Source organism: Suncus etruscus, chromosome 7, assembly GCF_024139225.1.
Source record: "Suncus etruscus isolate mSunEtr1 chromosome 7, mSunEtr1.pri.cur, whole genome shotgun sequence".
Lineage (NCBI taxonomy): Eukaryota > Metazoa > Chordata > Mammalia > Eulipotyphla > Soricidae > Suncus > Suncus etruscus.
The window spans coordinates 6,091,746-6,108,241 of NC_064854.1; the positions used below are offsets into that span (position 1 = coordinate 6,091,746).

A 16,496-nucleotide genomic window follows, 5' to 3' on the forward strand; every position below is an offset into this window, starting at 1 on the left:
GAGGAAATGACGCTGGAACCATTACCAGGAAAATTCACTAGGTAAGGAGTGGGAGATATCCTGCTTAGAATTCATTCTTTCCTAAAATTTTTGGAAACTTATGTATCAAACATAAATTGTACTCTAAAAATCCAGATTGCCTCTTCAAAAAGAGATAAAATGGGGCCAGAGTGGTAACACAGCAGTAAGGCATTTGCCTTGAAAGCAGCTGACCCAGAACAATCCTAGGCTTGATCCCCTGCATTCATTATGGTCCCCCAAACCAGGAGTAATTTCTGAGTGCAGAACCAGGAGTAACCCCTGAACACTGCAAGGTCTGAACTAAAAACCAAAAACCAAAAAAGGAGATAAAATGGAAACAATATGGTAGTAAAACATATTAGTATGTAAAGTTGTGAGCATAGCACTGAGTAAAAAACATTTTTAAATAATTATTAATAGCCTTATAACTAATATAGAACCATATATTCCAACCTACCAAGTCATAGAGGAAATTAGTGATCCAGTAAGTCCTGTAGCCCAGGCCACTAATGTGCTGCAACCGCTTGGATCCTGTCACCCTGTCTCTCACTACAGAGCTACCAATTGATGCAGATAAGATAGAAAAGCCCAGCACAATGCAGAGGGCCACTCCACATTGTCGAATACCCTCCAGGCTGTGGGCAAAAAATAAATAAATAAGTAAAAGACCTTGTCAGATATTAGTCAAAGAACATTAATTTCTTTATGTCATTAAAATATATGATGAGGACAAAAAAAATAAAAAAAATTAAAAAAATTAAAAAAAAAGAAAAGAAAAAGAAAAAAACATATGATGAGGACAAAAGCAATAAAACACATAAGGAACTTAGCTGCAAGATATATTGACTCTGGGAGAGAAATGGGGAAAGCCTAGGAACACCCATAAACTCCTCCAAGGGACCCACCTTGCTGGCTTGCCCAGCCATATGGCCAGGCAAAGCCATGGAGTACCGGAGGAAGGAGGTAAGGGGGTGCTGGGGTGACCCATGTCCTGCACCCCTTCCTAGGCCTGGTTAAAGCAGCCTTTGGCGTGGCGGAGGGTTGCCAAACGCCATGCTGGCAGGGCCTCCCGGCTCTCCAAAGGGTGGGTCTGGGGGTGGGGGATCCGAACTTCCGGCCTTCTGGCTCGGGAAGGATCTCTTTCCTTCCTGGGAGTCGAGCCGGGAGTTCCTGTCAGCATGGCGTTTGGCAGCCCTCCGCCATGCCAAAGGCTGCTTTAACCAGGCCTAGGAAGGGGTGCAGGGATGGGGATAGTCCTAATCCCCTAATACAAGGGATGGGAAGGGGGGAGGGGGTAATGTTACACTGGTGAAGGGAGGTGTTCTGGTTATGACTGTAACCCAAATATGATCATGTTACTTAAATAAAAAATATATTAAAAAAAGATATATTGACTCAATGCTTGGATTCCCATTTTTGCTCTCAACAAACATTTTAGACATTATGGATTGTTTGTTTCCAGTTTATTGAAACACACTAAGGGATCAAGAGAAAAGGGACACTTTGGAATGTGGTAATCTCAAAGTATACCCTTGACTCTCAAGACATCACAGAGGGAGCTCTTATCCATGATGAGACTACATGGTTAGTATGCAAAGAGCTGGATATTAACTTGCCTATAAATAAATGTAGTCATTAAGGTTTTCAAAGGAGTTATAATTTTTGCATCTTTATTAATTATATATTCTGAAATTTTCTTGGTGGTTTCATTACTAATATCTCAGTTCAATAACCATTATTTTGAAGAATACAGAATATAAAGGAGACACAAATAAGGCAATAACTGATTTAAAAATGTCTAACATATTCTTCCCTTTTTTAAAAAAATCACATCATGTTTTGTACAGATTGAAAAGACTGAAGTTATAGAGACTTACTTTCTACCATTGTAAGTTCTTGAAAGCAGAGTTTTCGTTAATCATAGCAATACTCTGACCCTAAACTTAATAAATTAATAGAAACTCACAGGAATACTTGTTATCATAATATACATATGAATGCATAGGAATGTTTATTTCAATGCTTATCAATTTAACTAATTATTTACTATGTCAGAGAAGGTATATGTGTGTGTATCTATATATTTATATATATATGTGTGTATCTATATTATTTATATATATATATAAATGTAGTTCAGTCAAAGCATTTTATCTTTTGTTTTTTTTGTTTTGTTTTTGTTTGTTTTGTTTTGTTTTGTTTTGGGCCACACCCGGTGACGCTCAGGGGTTACTCCTGGCTATGCACTCAGAAGTCGCTCCTGGCTTGGGGGACCATATGGGACGCCAGGGGATCGAACCGCGCGGTCCGTCCTAGGCTAGCGCAGGCAAGGCAGGCACCTTACCTCTAGCGCCACCGCCCGGCCCCAGCATTTTATCTTTTTTTTTTTTTTTTTTTTTTGAGTCACACCCGGCGATGCTCAGGGGTTACTCCTGGCTGTCTGCTCAGAAATAGCTCCTGGCAGGCACGGGGGACCATATGGGACACCGGGATTCGAACCAACCACCTTTGGTCCTGGATAGGCTGCTTGCAAGGCAAACGCCGCTGTGCTATCTCTCCGGGCCCGCATTTTATCTTTTATAAAACACTGTCAACTGGCAATTTTTGTATCTAGAAAGAGTACTGACTATTATCACCTATGACTCTAGCTAGACCATAAATATATGCATGACACATTTTCAAAAGGTATTATTATGTTTACCTTTATGAATACTGTGTAATGTTTAAGCTGAAATTTATCATGAGCTTCTAAAAAACAATGATCTAAAAACAACTTCTGCTTATAAATACAGTTGTAAGTCTCATCCATTTTAAATTCAGTCAACGCAGTTTCCTCTTAAATATCGTTCTCATACTTTTCTAGGAAGTGGATAAACTGTTCGAGTAATAACATCACTTAAATAAATTATACAGAGAATTCAAATTACACCCAAGATACTCAAAAATTTTCTTCATAATTGGTCTCACTCATGCATCCCTTATTTTCCTTGAAACTCACATCTTGTCTTCATTCAGCAATGCTCCCCCATATGGGTGGCTATACAGGGTTATTCCTGTGAAAAACAAGTTGAAAAAAGAGCTCACAATTCCCTATATATATATATATGACAATAATCTGATTTCAAGATTCACACTCTACCCATGAAATAATTATTTTTGCTTTTCTAGAATCAGAAATATTAAAGTCATTTCAAAATATTAATGTCATTAATTAATTTGGTATTTTGTTCTATAATTTTTGTCACTGCTATAGTTCAAAATATGTAAACATCACATATTACATATCATATAAAAGGGTCATGTTATTATGTCACCAATTCCTATTGTCAAAATGGCAAATTCTATTCAATGTTGTATCATGGACTTCTTCCATTCAGGCTGATGAACTGTGCTTTTCTTATTGACAACTATGAAAATATTTGATCATCCCCTTTAAATGAGAATGTTGAAATATTTAAGACACTGTGTGGATGTTTGTACCAGGAAAACTCCACAAACTCACTCTAGTCTCAAAAGAAAAATAAATTAAGTTGTGAGGAATATATGGATACACTGACCATTCAACTGAAAGCTGACAATGAGGAGATGGTAGGCCAAGCCGCTGCCTGACCAAAGCCATGTCTGGTGCACCCATCAACCATAATTGCCACTTTACCTATGGACTCACTTCACCATTCCTCCACAACTCTCTGCAGAGACACCAATCTAACAAAACTCCAGGTATGCTGGTGTTATGGCTTATATCTCCAGAACTTCTTTGGAACCCTCCCCCTCAACCCTTCTCAAACTTCCAGGAAAACTTACAGCTGTAACCACACCTGGAAAAGGCACAGTATATAAAATAATGGTTTGAATTCTTGGACCACAGGACTGACTGCCTTTGTGGTCACTTAAAAATCTCCGTTGTTTATTGACTGCCATCCCCATAGGGAAACACCAGTCTAGATGCCAATGTGTAGACAAATACAATGCTCAAGAACAAATGAAATAATTGAATGATCAAATCAGCTAGCAACAAAAATATACTAAAACTTCTGACAATGATTTCATGATCTCGTTGGAGATACAATAATTTTCACAAATTTGCTTATCTCTAAATTGTTTTTTACTCAATCTTCTTTCCTCTTTCTATTTCTTTATATAAAAAATGATCACACTCATCCAGAAATATAGGTATTTTGATAAACTGTGTCAACTATGGAAAACATGATTTTAGTAATGTAAACTTTAAAAAAGCTACAAAATGACTTATTTTTGTAGGCCATCACAAGCGGCACAGTACATCTAAATCCAATGCATGTGCCCTCTGACAACTTTTTCCCATCTGATTCATGTATGTTATGTATAAATTATATTTTACTTAATTGTGTGATGGAAATTAAATATTAAAAAAAAGAACCATGGAGCAATATTTTATTTATAATTCATAGTGAACATACATTTACATTTGAATTTAATTTAAATATTTGAATTTTAAATTAAACATTTGAATTTAAATTAAATATAAATTTCAATATAAATTTAAAATAATAAAATATGAAAAAGACATTATTTTACTGAAATCAGGTCAATACCCAAGCATGGTTTTTTTTTATTTATAATATCTTTATTTAAGCATCTTGATTACAAATATGATTGTGATTAGGTTTCAGTCAGGATTAGGTTTCACCAGTGCAACATTCCCACCATCAATGTCCTAAATCTCCCTCCATCCCACCCCACCCCCACCTGTACTCTAGACAAGCTTTCCAGTTCCCTCATTCATTCCCATGGTTATGGTAGTTCTCATTGTAGTTATGTCTATAACTGCACTCACCACTCTTTGTCGTGAGCTTCATGAAGTGAGCTGGAAGTTCCAGCCCTCCTCTCATTGTCTCTGAGGATTGTTGCAAAAATGACTTTTATTTTTCTTAAAACCCATAGATGAGTGAGACTATTCTGAGTCTCTCTCTCTCTCTCCCTCCCTCTGATTTATTTCACTCAGCATGATAGATTCCATGTACATCCATGTATAGGAAAATTTCATGACTTCATCTCTCCTGATGGCTGCATAATATTCCATTGTGTATATGTACCACTTCACTTTTGGTATTGTCCTTTTTTGTTTTGCCTTATTGGTTGTCTTCTATTATCTTATTATAATTCCATCTGCCAATATGGACAAGTTGCCACCAATTTATCAATAGGGAATATTATGTTGAAGACTACTTATAACATCACATTGTGTGCACCAAGAAAATTTTATTTAATGTTGGATCAAGAACTCAAAAGTTCAGGAAAACAAACCGTGTCTTAGTTATAAACAACTATGAAACTATTTAATTTTCCTTTGAGGTAAGGTTTTTTTTAAAAATATGTGAAGACAATGTGTGGCCTATTTTGTCGGCCATCATAAGAGGTGCATTGTCCCAAGCTCCACTTCCTGTGCCACTGTGCTTTTATTTTCTTTTTTGGCTCATGTAATTTATATTATCTTGATTTTTTGGATTCATTTAAAATTATTTTTATTTACAAATAAATTATTTAATTGAACATCAGTGCATATTTCCCACCACCATTGTTCCAACTTCCCTCCTGACATCACCCCTGACTTAACTCCTGTCTGCATCCATGGGAGACATTATTGTTACTGATGTGTATCATGCATATCTCTTTATCTCCTTTAATTACTTAATTCCTGTCCAGAGTAATCATTTCCAACCATCATTGTTAGACTGGTCCCTAAATGAATTCCCTGACTATTTGTAGCAAACTTCCTACCATGGCCTGGACCTCCTCATGTAAACAAAAATTGAATTTTCAATGAAATGCTATGGATTTAAGTAAAAATATATGAATGTAAAAGTAAAAAATTAGAAAAGGCCACTGTATTCAAAATTTCTAACTCTTGTGCCACTTTCATCCATTGTAATTTCTTCCTTTAGCCCCTCTAAATATACCAACCTTTCTGTTTATTATAACATTTAGAAATGTTCCAAGGAAAATAATATTTTATAGCAAAAGGACAGAGGTATAAGTATTGGTATTTTACAATATTTTACTGTGGTATTATGTTAAAGGTTCCCACCAAAAGCCTATAATGTGGTTGACTGGAGATTGTGCTTTATTTACATTTTCATATGGAACTAAATTTTAGCTCTTTCCTCTGTGTCTGCCCTGACCCACAACCTCATCTCTATCCTCTTCTCTTTCTTTGAAAAAAAAAAGGAAAAAAAACTTTATTTTCTGTTTATTGCCCCAAATTTCACTGCCTTTTAATACTTTTGCAGCTAAGATGTTGATTCTCTATATTTCACATGATAAACTACACACTATCAACCAATATTGGCAATGAGTTCTATGAAAACAAATAGACTTTAAGTCTTGGTATAAAAGTAGATAATCCCGCAAGGTGTGCCTGGTATCTCACCAGTAATTGTAGAAGGCATATATTCTCAGAGTCAACAGTAATGAAGGAAAACAATGAGAAAACATTAAGCGCAGTCATACATTTCCACAGAGCTCCTTCACAGGCCCAGATATGATATTGGAGTTTCTGGGCCTTATGAATCCTGTCCAACATGACTTTTGTAGAATAGTTCAAATCGACAAAATCAAATCAAAGCATTGGGGCTATTTAAAGGAAATTGAGAAAGATATTATAATGATTTATATAAGGCAAATAACATTTGGTAGTAGAGTAAAATTTATGGAATTAATGGGATTGGTCTGTTTGTACATCACTCAGTACTTGTTACTCATTGGATGGAATCGTCTTGAATGTAGCACCTTGGATTAGGGGAGAAAAGACCTGGCCCCACCTCCAGGTGTGACAATTTCCCTCAGATTAAATACTTGGATGTAGAGGAAGTCTACATAAAATCTATGATTTTTATGGATCCTGGTTCATCACTGTCTGTAAGCTTAGGACAAATGCCATATAATCTTTGATGACCTTGTGAAAAAATGTATTACAATAAGTATACTCTGTGATTTAGTTGTTACAGCCTTTATTTCATCTGTGGTCAGATAAACTATGATAGAATCTTGTATCTAATTATGTTAGCAAAAATAGAAAGACTTCCAGGTAAGAACCACACACAGAAAGAATTTATTGCAAGCTGCAGCAAAGACCCAACCAACAGTTTTCAGAAAGTGGCATTTCAGAATGCATATTTTTAATATATTGGAATTACTTTTCACTGATTACACTTGCCATTTATATTCTGGCTTTCTCTCTAAGAATTGTTGGGCATCAATGAATAAATGCATAAAATTAGTATTTTTAAATTTAGTTTTCTCATTTTAGCTACATCTTTCATAGTTTTCAGACACCATTTATTTGTCATTTGTACAAATGGACATCTGTGGTTTTGCTCAAAATCCATTATGATAACAAGATACTTATCTTCCATTAAAGTCTCCTTATGCTCATTCCTCTTCTAAAATAAATTTACATGTATTAATACCCAGATGCTTAGAAGCATCTACATCAAAAGAGAACTTTTGCCTTGGGGTCAAGATGTGTACAAAAAATGGTGATCTTTCAGTTACCTCAGGATGTGCCATCACTAAGATGAAGGAGATAAAAATGCTATTTCACCCATGAATTATTAAAAGAAGACTATTTTCTGACTAGATATATTTTTATGGTTTTATCTCTTCTATATATTTTAATATCACCTAGAACATGGTTCTCACTATTATGACTAATTATTTTTGATGAGTAGCATATGTAGCTATCAGTAGAAAGAAGCTAGAAAGAATTCGTGGCCCCTTTATGCTAAAGGACTGGAGTTTTTCACTTTCTTAAAGTAGACATAGGTTTGATTTTAAAAAGTTAGAAAGTTAATTTTTGATTCCTTAAACACTGTTTCATTTCTTTCCTACACCTGTCACCTGTCTCTCAGCTTTGGAGCTTCTAAATGAACTGTCAAGAACAGAAATGCATCTGTCAATCACCATGGCTTTTGCAGACCAGCATATGTAGACTGCTGAGGATAACTCTGTGTGTGTTTGTGTGTATATACATATGTGTGTGTGTGTATATATACATATATATGTAGAAATACATATATATAAAAACACAAAGCATAAAAGGTGGAAATGTTAATGTATGGCAGTTGGAATTGTACACACCCCCTAGATAATCCCACTCTAATGACAGTTGAACCTGGTCACACCTCCTGGACATGCCCCCTTGTCATGCCAGGTGTAAAAGGAAAAACTTGAACCTCTGTAGAGAGGCTAAGAGTAGTGACTAGATCAATGTCTGTCAGTTATCAGGGGGGGATGGAGATAAAGCATTGGAGAGATGCTGTCCTCTTTTTATCTATTTCTCTTTATTTCTTTTTGAACCCAGGCCTCCCCTAGCCACCTCCAACTGGTGCATTTCCATCTATCTGTCCCTCTCTTTCTCAGAAACCCTTGAGCAGTTGTGTCAGGTCTCAGAGTCCAAAGGGAATAAACAACATACTTGAATTCTACTTTTCTGTTCTCTCTGTTCTGGGTGGCAGTCTTTACATGTTGGTATCCCTGGATGGGTCTCTCGGCTCCTGCAAGCCTTGCAGCAGCCAAACAGGCAACTTAAAGCAGTAAATTGCAGAAGCCCAGCAACCTTGCAGCTTACTGCAGTAACTGCAGCGGATTTCCACAAAATAGTGATGTGTAAGGCTGTAACCATTGCATGCTAGCATATATTTTTCAAAGTACTAATTCTCACTTCAATTTCATGTAATTTTAGCTGGGCTTTTAGAAAATTGCACATAAAGAACATAATTTGACCCCACAATTTCCTATGGAATATTCTAAATAATCGGTCCATCCACTCCAAGTAGAAGCTACGAATTCCAAAGAATGCTCTCTAAGGAGGCAGGAACTCAAGAGAAATGGCTCTGCAGGTTTCCATTAGCCAGGGGTATATATAGATGAAGTATGAATCTACTCTGACTCCTTGGGGTAGGCAGAGACCTGGGAGTGTTGCTGTCCACTTGGTGAATTGAAGACTGCCTTAAAGCTGTGCACTGAATAAAGTGCTCTGCATATCCCACTTGTCATCTGGAATTAAAATACTCAAGAGTTAATCTAAAACTCTGGGGGATGAGGTGAGGGGAAGATTAACAAAGGTTGAAACAATACCAGGAAAAAATATGTAGCATTGACTGAAAAGTAGACAAATGGCTCTAATGCTGTCCTCAGAATTTCAGGATTTAAACCATCAGAATGAGTGATACAATGGTCCTGGTTTTAAATGAAACAGCAGTTCCACTGGGTATTATACATGGCGCATGGCGACTTCAGGGGGAAGGAAGGGAACAATCTATCGCCTTTTGACAGTATGGCTTCAGAACAAAAGCAAAACCATTGAATAAATCGGGCAAGCAGTGAGCAACACTCTTCTCCTTTTCATCCTTCTGTAACCTGAACTGCACTGCCTGATATACTCACATAATATAATTCCTGCTGTACCTAATATTGCCAACTCAGAAATGAACACATAAGTCCTCTAGTTTTGTAGACAAAATATGGTAAGTGAGACTAAGGATTGGTTAAAAGACTGTAAAAGACAATAGGGAACCGAATACTTGTATATAAACTAAACTGCTTTGATTTCTGTAAAAACAATTGTATAGATGGCAATTGGGGAGGGAGGGGTTGTTATCATCTAATAGCCAAACCGTTGAACTATAATCAGATGAAGTCTTTGTTGGGATTCTGTTGACCCACCAGACATACGTGTGTGAATGGAAGTGACCTTTTTTGCCATTATCCTCCCCTTTCGACTGACCACTCACATTCATCTTCATAACCTTTACCAACTGATCAACCTCCAATCAGAGCCGAAGCCAAGACAGGTCTAAACTTCTCAGTTTAAGGGACTGGAATCATCATGGCTTTGATGCCCAGAGCATTCCACCACTGCCCTGTAAACTCTCATGTAATGCCGAAGTGCATTAATATTGCTAAGGTTTTATTTTCTCCTCTGGTAGTATTTTATCAATATTTTCTCCAAATTAAAAAGTGATTGGAAGAGAAGTTGAAGTTAAGCTTAAAATTTTTCCAATTGCTGTCACCATCACTTCACCCAGATGAAATGAAAGAGCAGTGACTTATCCTTTTATATTTTTACTTTCTCTTCCTAGGAAAGATATCTATTGGAATAACCCATCTTCACACTAATCAGGCTTATCCCAGATTTTCAGAATGGCTTCTTTCTTAAAGGAAAGATCTTCACCATTCCCATTGGAGTCAAAGATGGCTTATATGTCTTCCTCCTCTGACCTGAGAATCACTCTGCTACCTTGACTGGATCTAGGAACTGGTTCTATCAATTCTGTTACGTCCAAATAATGTATTTTGTAAAATTCCAGTAAAGCAGGCAATGATCTCTTTAGTCAGAGTCTGAAAGGGCTCATCCTGGGTGGAGGCTGGCCAGGTGACAATGACACTAGCAGGTGCAGAGCATTGCAATGATGATGTGGGAGATCCGTCAGTTCTTGGAGATGCTGAGCTCATAGTCCCAGGGGCTAGTGTTCTGGTCCAACACCAGAAACACTGGTGACACTGGCCCAGGGATTTGTTCTTGACTAACTTTTATGTTTATTTTGTTTGATTTTTGTTTGGGGGCCACACCCAGCGGCATTCAGGGGTTACTCCTGGCTCTGCACTCAGAAATCACTCCTGGCAGACATGGGTGACCATATGGGATGCAGGGATTCGAACCAACGTCGGTCATGGGTCAGCCGCTTGCAAGGCAAATGCCCTACCGCTGTGTTATCTCCCTGGCACCCCTGTTCTTAACTAACTTTGTTTTTTCATTTCATCAGATGTAAATCCAGGGTTGGAAAGAGAACAACAGTGCATAGACTGTCTTTCTTGCATGTAGCTGCACTGGGTTAAATTCTCATGATCTCATAGTACTATCAGGAGTTATTAGTAAATGAAGAGGCAGGAGTCAACTACTGAGCACTGCCAGATGTATGACGAAAAATATCATTCAGAGACCACAGTTTGAATATCCATTGCTTTCCAATGTGTTTCATTGTTGCTCATCTATAGGAATACCTCATTCCTTAGGAAATGTCTCTCTTCATCCTCATGAAAAAAGTACCCTAGAGAAGTATGTCCCTTAATGAAAACAAGGGAGCAAACAGGAAGGAAAAATAAATAGGAAAAAAGACACGTTTTTGTTCCAGAAACCCTATACACTGGCTCTGGGAGCAAAAATTTTGTGTCTAATCTTACTAAAGAGTGGTCCTGAGGCAAGATATGTAATGCAATGAATAGGATACTTTTCTTACATGTGTCCAACCTGAATTTGATTCCTTTTACCATACATGATCCCCCTAAGCTCTTCTAGAAGTGGTTCCTGAGATCCAGGAATAGATCCTGAATATCTTCCCAAAACAGTTTCCAAAAGTCTCCAGTCCATTGAGAAAGTGTGTCTGATGCTTTCACCCTGATTCTCATTCTTATTTCTCATTTATCTGTCTCTCTGCCTCAAATTAAAATATAAATCAATTGTGATATTTCTTACTGTGGGTCAGAAATGTCAAAACTTTGTAAATCTTTACAGTCTCTTTATACCTGGAGACACTAAAATCTTCTGACAATCAAGTAAAACAATTTTTGCTTGCATGATAAATTAGTATTTTTTCAAAACTTTCATATAATGCCAAAGTGCAGTGACTTTGCCGAGGTTTTCTTCTCTCCTGTGGTAGAATTTTATTAATACTTTCTTCAGATTTAAATGTGATGGAAAGAGAAGTTGAGGGGTCAGAGCAGTAGGGCCTTTGCCTTGCAAATAACTGATACAGGATAGACAGTGATTTGAATCCCAGCATCCTATATGGTCTCCTAAGCCTGCCAGGAGCAATTTCTGAGTACAGAGTAATTCCTGATCACTGCTGGGTGTGACCCAAAAATCACAAAATTTTCCTATAGCTCTATGGATATGGAGTTATGTTGAGTGAAATACATCAAAGGAAGAGAGATATAAACAGAATAGTCTCAATCATCTGTGGGTTTTAAGAAAAATAAAAGACAGCCAATTACATGAATCTACTACAAAGAGTGGTAAGTGCATTTAGTGAAATAACTACATTTTCTACTATCATGACAGGCAGAGAAATACAATGTTTGTCTCGAAGACAGGTAACAGATTGGGGAGGAGAAAAATGGAGACGTTGGTGGCAGGAAATTTCGCTGATGAAGGGAGATGGGCATTTTATGCCTGAAACCCAACTACAAACAAGTTTGTAATTAAATAAAGAAATCTATAAAAAATAAATGAATAGAGAAAAGGGGCATGCCACTGAATGACTTTGTTTTCATAAATAACATTATTTTCACTAAACTTCTTGAATTTACACCAAGGAGAGCCCCACACATTTGCAGAGACAGAAGAAAGTCATGATTACTGCTAATGTGGCCCCAAAACAAACAAAAAACAAACAAACAAACAAATTAATTAATTAATTAATAAGGGGCTGGAGTAGTGACAGAGCGGTAAGGTGTTTGCCTTGCACGCGGCTGACCCAGGCGAACTGCTATTCGATTCCCAGGCATCCCATAGTCCCATATGGTCCCCCAAGCCAGAAGAGATTTCTGAGCGCATAGTCTGGAATAACCCCTGAGCATCACTGGGTGTAGCCCAAAAACAAAAACACAACAAAACAAAATGAAACAAAAACCCCACAAAAATATAGAAATAAATAAAAGTAAAAATGCTTTTAGAAAAAAATTAAAAGAAAAGTTTTTTGGTAGTATATCTCCTTTTTTCTTCCTCTATATAGCATAGAAGACCATTCGGTATTCATCTCTTTCCCTATAATTTGTTTCATCCAACAAGATAATATTTAATCACAACCCAGTGAAGCAAACTTATAATATTGCATTGTGTAAATAAATGATATCTTCTTTATCCATTAATCACTTTTGGACATTTAAACTATTTCTATGTCCTGACTATTGTACTAAGCATTTTTCCCATGATATTTACAGAAAGAAAACCACATGTTTGACTGAAAATTGGTAGACAATAATTTTTGATTGACCAGATAAATAAAATAGACTTTTACTGTGATTTTAACAAATCCCGGAAAAGTACAAAGAATCAGATCTTTTATACATCTATTACTGGCATAAAATTGTTGGATACAAACTTAATAAAACCTTATAAGATGAGGTCATCTATTAGGTGTACTTAAGATGTGAACAAGGTATGTATAAAGATGTTTGCAAATTGTTAGACATAGCAATTTATGAAAAGGCATACACATTCTTTACTAGGGAACATGTATTATACACAACAGGAATATTATTTAATTATTTTAGAAATCCGTGCTAATTCTGATGCAATTGTGAAAGAATGAAAAGTGTGAATAAAAACTGAATAATATTCTAGGCAATTTGATGCCATATTATGTAGACCTTAATATTCACAGAAAACTTTAATGGATGCTTAAAATCTTTTTGTTTATTTATTTTGTTGTTGTTGTTGTTGTTTTTTGGTTCACACCCAACAGCTCTCCGGGGTTACTCCTGGCTATGCACTCAGAAATTGCTCCTGGCAGTCTCGGGGGACCATATGGAATGCCAAGATTCAAAGCACCATCCTTCTACATGCAAGGCAAATGCCCTACCTCCATGCTATCTCTCCACGTGTTTATATTGAGTTATTCTTGTATTCCTGTGATGAATGTACTTAGTTGAAGCATATTATCCTTTGATACTACTGTTATGTTCGTTTTGCTAATATCTTACTGAGAAAATTTACACCAATATTTATCTGAATGTCAATCTTTAATTATCTTCTTTACTAATATTAGTTTTCTAGAAGCTATTAGGAAGGATTACCACTTCTTCAATAGTTTGGAAGAATTTGAAGAATATAAGTAGCAAGTCTGCTTTGAAGGTTTGGTAGAACATACCTGGGAATCCATCTGAACTTGACATTTTGTACTTTAGAGATCATTTTTATGTTAAAATGTAATAATTATTTGGCCATAAGGAGAGAAAGAGCTTGCCTTGTGAGTGGCCAACCCTGGATTAATCCCTGGTACTATATGATTCCCTGACCATGACCAAGAGAGATTCTTGAGGACAAAGACTGACAGTAAGGCCTGTGAGTCACCTGGTGTGGCAAAAGAACAAACAAAAAGTTGTAAAAACAAAACCACAAATGGAGGATTATATTTATATATCTCAATCTCAATATAAATTATATAATATATATATTTATTATATATATGAATATATAATAAATATATATCTATTATCTCAATCTCAATATAAAACTTTTTTTAATTTTAAAGAAATACTTATCCATTCTTTTCTAGATGTTGTATAATTCCCAATGATGATGTTAAATAATCTTATAAATATCATATATGACGAGGTTAATTCTCTTGGTTTTAGCTAATGTGGATTATCATCTTATACTGCCCAGAAGTCTTACACAGATAATATGTTTTATTTGTAACCCACATGTTTCTCTTTCTTCAATAAGATATTGAGGGTAGTGAAAGATATATTTGTCCTACAATTACCTCTCAAAAAATAATATTGGAAACCGAAGCCACAGAACAATAGGGAAGGTCTTACCTTACATCTAGCAACACAGACTATATCCCCAGCATTACATATGATCCCACAACCCTAACAGAAATTATCTCTGAGTACAAAGCCAGTATTAAATGCTGACCATCATAGGTGTAATTAAGTTAAAGTAAATTAATTAAATTAAAGTGAATAAAATAAAGTAAATAAATTGTAAACAATAAAAATAGATAAGATAAATAAATCAATTGTGATTTATAACACTGTTCATGCTAGGGTATCATATCTACAAATTTACAATATCACATGCCCCACCAGAATGTCTGCTCCCCTCCAGAATTGTCTCTTGGTCATTCATCCTCTACCCATACGCTTGGTAAACTCAGTTTTATAAACCAGTTTTCAGGCTTTGGTAAACCTGTCATTTCCTTACTCTATTTTATATACCACATAAGAAAGATTATCTATCTATCCCTCCCTTCTGATGATGATTACATCTAGTTTCATTTATGTAGTCAAAGTTGCATTTTACATATCTTAGTTTAAATTTTCTTATTTGTCAGTTCACATATCTATATCCCCTTGTTTCTCTATTGGAAGTTGTATGCTTCTGAGATTCCATCCTTTTGCTCTAGATTAATGGCAAAGAAATGTTTTGTTTCTTATAGAAGAAAAGATTTTTACAAAGAGTTGTTTTTTTATAAGAGATGTCTTCTGTTGGTCTCTTTTGTTCCTTGTGATATGGAATGTTTAATCTATTATAAATTTAGCGCCTGGTATAATTGACCCTTTTTACTGCTTTCTTTAGAGATAATGGATTTCTTCTCTAATTTATTTTCCTTTTGTTTACATTGGATTTTTTCTAGTTTATTAAAATGTGAGGTTTGCTTATTTATTTGAACTCATTTATGTTCCTGGTGTAAGCTTCTATAGCTCTGGACATCACTCTTAGTACTTCTTTTGCTATGTTCAAACACTTTAGAGACAAATGCAATACCTAATATATTTAAGACAAGTAAAAATCAACTTCCCCTTTATGCCTAACTCTTAATTGTTAAAAATTATTTCAGGCATATATAATTCAAAATCGTTTATATATTCCTGCTAGCTTCCTAAATATGTATGTCACATTTTAGTCACATATGCTTGATTAGTCATATGATATAAATCCTAAAGCAAGCATCTGAAATAGATGCCATATTGAGATAACTATTATTTCTATGCAAACTGATGTTTCAATTATGTTTTAATTAAATTACAGTAAATTAGCATATTGGTGCTCAAATATACCATTTTTTCCTCTTTAATTTGAAAATTGTCTTAGCCCATGCCCACTGAAGTAAAATATATAACATCTATTTTAACCAATTAATCACTCTGGATTCTAGAGATGGACTGTTTCAGTTTTCCAAAATGTGTTTTATTTCAAATAAATAATACACAATAAAAAGATATACGCTTACTCTTTTAAAATAAGAAAATCAGAATTCGAGCCATAGTTCAGTGGGTATGGCATTTGCCTTAAAAAGAGCCAACGCCGGGCCCGAAGAGATAGCACAGCAGCGTTTGCCTTGCAAGCAGCCGATCCAGGACCAAAGGTGGTTGGTTCGAATCCCGGTGTCCCATATGGTCCCCCGTGCCTGCCAGGAGCTATTTCTGAGCAGACAGCCAGGAGTAACCCCTGAGCACCGCTGGGTGTCAGGAATAACTCCTGGGGGCCAGAGAGAAAACATAGAGGTAGGGCATTTGCCTTGCATGCAGAATGATGGTGGTTCAAATCCCAGTATCCCATATGGTCCCCCGAGTCTGCCAGGAGCGATTTCTGAGGGTAGAGCCAGGAGAAACCCCTGAGTGCTGCCGGGTGTGACCCCCCTAAAAGGAATAACTCCTGAAGACTGCTGAGTGCCCCCCCAAAAAATACAATCGCTCAATCAATC

At 36.2% G+C, this 16,496-nt stretch overlaps 1 protein-coding gene across 1 annotated transcript in view; it reads right to left on the reverse strand.

Moving 5' to 3' along the window:
• ABCA13 (ATP binding cassette subfamily A member 13) overlaps positions 1-16,496 on the reverse strand; it is a 288,890-nt gene that overhangs the window by 60,151 nt on the left and 212,243 nt on the right. Inside the window, 2 exon segments of the mRNA XM_049777030.1 lie at positions 479-656; positions 3,020-3,074. Coding sequence (XP_049632987.1) covers positions 479-656; positions 3,020-3,074 — 233 coding nt within the window.